This window comes from Penaeus japonicus, unplaced genomic scaffold (assembly GCF_977035675.1).
Source record: "Penaeus japonicus unplaced genomic scaffold, GWHDUDI00000001_assembly GWHDUDI00000022, whole genome shotgun sequence".
NCBI lineage: Eukaryota > Metazoa > Arthropoda > Malacostraca > Decapoda > Penaeidae > Penaeus > Penaeus japonicus.
Window position 1 is genome coordinate 32,522,859 of NW_028234424.1, and position 2,500 is coordinate 32,525,358.

The 2,500-nt window shown below is 45.7% G+C and overlaps 1 protein-coding gene and 1 pseudogene across 1 annotated transcript; both read right to left on the minus strand.

Moving 5' to 3' along the window:
- LOC147469382 (uncharacterized) overlaps positions 1-93 on the minus strand; it is a 790-nt pseudogene extending 697 nt beyond the window's left edge.
- Positions 94-649: 556 nt separating this feature from the next.
- LOC147469383 (uncharacterized) lies at positions 650-2,134 on the minus strand. The gene has a single exon (XM_086549261.1). The coding sequence runs from the start codon at positions 2,132-2,134 to the stop codon at positions 650-652; it is 1,485 nt and encodes a 494-aa protein (XP_086405387.1).
- Between the last annotated feature and the right edge of the window lie 366 nt (positions 2,135-2,500).

Consider the following 2,500-nt stretch of genomic DNA (forward strand, 5'->3'; position numbering starts at 1 on the left):
ACGGGATATAACCATTGCTTGGGTCTTGCTAGTAGCAAAATTTACTTGCCATTGTGATCCCCATTCCTGGATTGCATGCAACTTTGAAATCATATCAATTGCAACATCATGATTCTCGCGTTTATATGAGATAGAGAGACTGCAATCATCGGCATACGCAGAGATTTCAGGATGTTACATGAGCAAATCATCGATGTAAATGTTCCAGAGGATTGGGCCAAGCACGGACCCTTGTGGTACTGATGCCTCCACTGGATACTTCTGGGACGATTGACCACCGACGACTACTTGTAGTGATCTTCCAGTGAGTTAGTTATCGAGTAACCCCAGAAGATTATTGCATATGCCTCTGGCTTGCAGTTTAGTGAGGAGTCCTCTGTGCCACACTCGATCGAATGTGGCACATTCGAGTGCTATTACCAGAGTATCTTGACTGTTATCTAGTGCGCCTTGCCATCTTTTAGTAAGTAGTAGTAGAAGGTCAGCAGTTGAACGGGATGATCGGAAACCAAACTGTCTGATCGAAATTAGATTGTGGTTTTCCAAATGTTCCATGAGCTGTTCAGCAATTATCTTTTCAAATACCTTGCTCATACATGGCAAGAGGGAGATGGGCCGATAGTTTTCGGGATTGGCCTTAGATTGCTTCTTATGAAGAGGAATCACTCTTGCTTCCTTCCAGATGGTGGGCCAGCAATTCTTTTTCAATACAAGACTGGAAGAGAGACGATAAGGGTTGGGATAACTCTGCCGCACACCTGCGTAGAGTGTGTGGGCTGACATTGTCTGAACCTGGTGCCTTTGTATTAATACTTTGAAGGATCTTTTTCGTTCTGGTGTGGCATACCTGAAAACTAGAGAGTGCTTCATGGTACATCAAGGGTAACTCTGGAGGTGTCCTGTTGACATCCGGCACAGTCATTTTTCTGCTGAATATGCTTCCAAGAAGGTCAGCTTTTTCCTGGTTGCTTTTAGCGGTTGTACCATCGGACTTGTTTAGTGGGGGTATCATGGACTCCCGAGTTTCTCCTTGGTGCTCCTTGACAAGTGACCACCACTCTTTGCTGCCTGCTCCTAGACTTGACAATTTTCTCTTTGTCTCCTCTTGCCATCTGTCACGAGCCCATTTACAGGTGGCTGTCATTTCTCTACAGGCATTTTTGTATAGAGTTCTGTTATGTCTTGTTGGATTTGATTTGTATCTTTTCCACAGTCTGTATTTCTTTTTGGAGGCTAAATGGCATCTGTAACCGAACCAGGCTTGGTCCCCTGGTTTTGTGGTGTATGTCCGTGAAGGGACATATTTCTCCTGCATTGTGGTGAGAAGGGAAGCCTTGTCATTTGCATTCCCTGCCAGAAGAACATCCCATTCTAGTGACTGAAGTTCTGCCCTTTTGCCTGACCAGTGTGCATGGTTCCAGAGCCAGATTTTTCTTTGCCTGCTTTCGTCACATGCAGGGACAAGGCAGAGATGTGAGATAACTGCAAAATGATCTGATGCCCCTGCATTGCCCAGTGATGAGCAGGAGATAGCGTCCTCACTTAGATCCGAGATAACTGGATCAAGAGAATTGCCGAGGATATGCGTCGGGAAATCTATATAATCCATCAATCCATGAACAGCAAGGTCCTCATATGCTGATTGTATGAGATTATGATTAAGATCCCCAACTATTAAGAGGTGCTGACAGTTGTTCCGAGCCTGCAGATCATCCAAGTTTTCCATTGGTGTCCTGCCTTGCCATTGCGGCCTGCAATGTGCACATAGTAGTAGAGACTCATTAGACTTCAGCATGGCCTTGAAAATTATGGCTTCTAGCCAGTCTGGTAAGTCAACTGTTAGTAACTGTATTTGTAGGCTCTCTTTATAACATACGGCTACACCTCCGAAATTCTTTCCTTTCCTGTCTCTTCTTTGCCAGGGTGAGTAGCCTCTTATCCTGCCGAATGCAGGTTCTACCTCTGAATTCAAGAAGGTTTCAGTAGCCACTATTATGTCGGCATTTGTATTGATGGCGATGTGAGTCAACTCACCAATATTGGTCCGAAGGCCTCTGACATTAGCAGAAAGAACCTTGAGGTGTCTCTGGGTGTTTCTTGGAAGAGCCTGAGGGGTAGGAGTCAGTTCAGTCATTTAGTACACTGGCACTTGGTAGCTGTTAAAATTAGGGTGTGACCAAGAAGGGGCACCGAGCTGTTGAGCGGTCCAGTGCGGGGGTGGAAAGAAGTATCGCTGCTGAAGCGGAGATGGGAGTAGAAGTTGAGGATGAGCTGCTGTTCTCTGTGTTTGAGAGTTTCGGTATTCTGACATCAAACTCTTCACTTCTCTTTCGAGCAGTTCAGCCTTTTCTACTGAAGCCTTCCACCTACAGCTGCTAAGAGTATGACCTTTTGTTTTGCAAAAGTCGCAGGAAGTTTTGTTACGGCATTTCCGATCACTGTGTCCCCGCCGTTTGCAATGAGAGCACACTGGAGGATCTGGCCTCTGTTTCTGCTGCTC

What these genes read in the sequence shown, in the direction of transcription:
- LOC147469383 (XM_086549261.1), bottom strand. Translation starts at nt 2,134, where the DNA reads ATGACTGAACTGACTCCTACCCCTCAGGCTCTTCCAAGAAACACCCAG.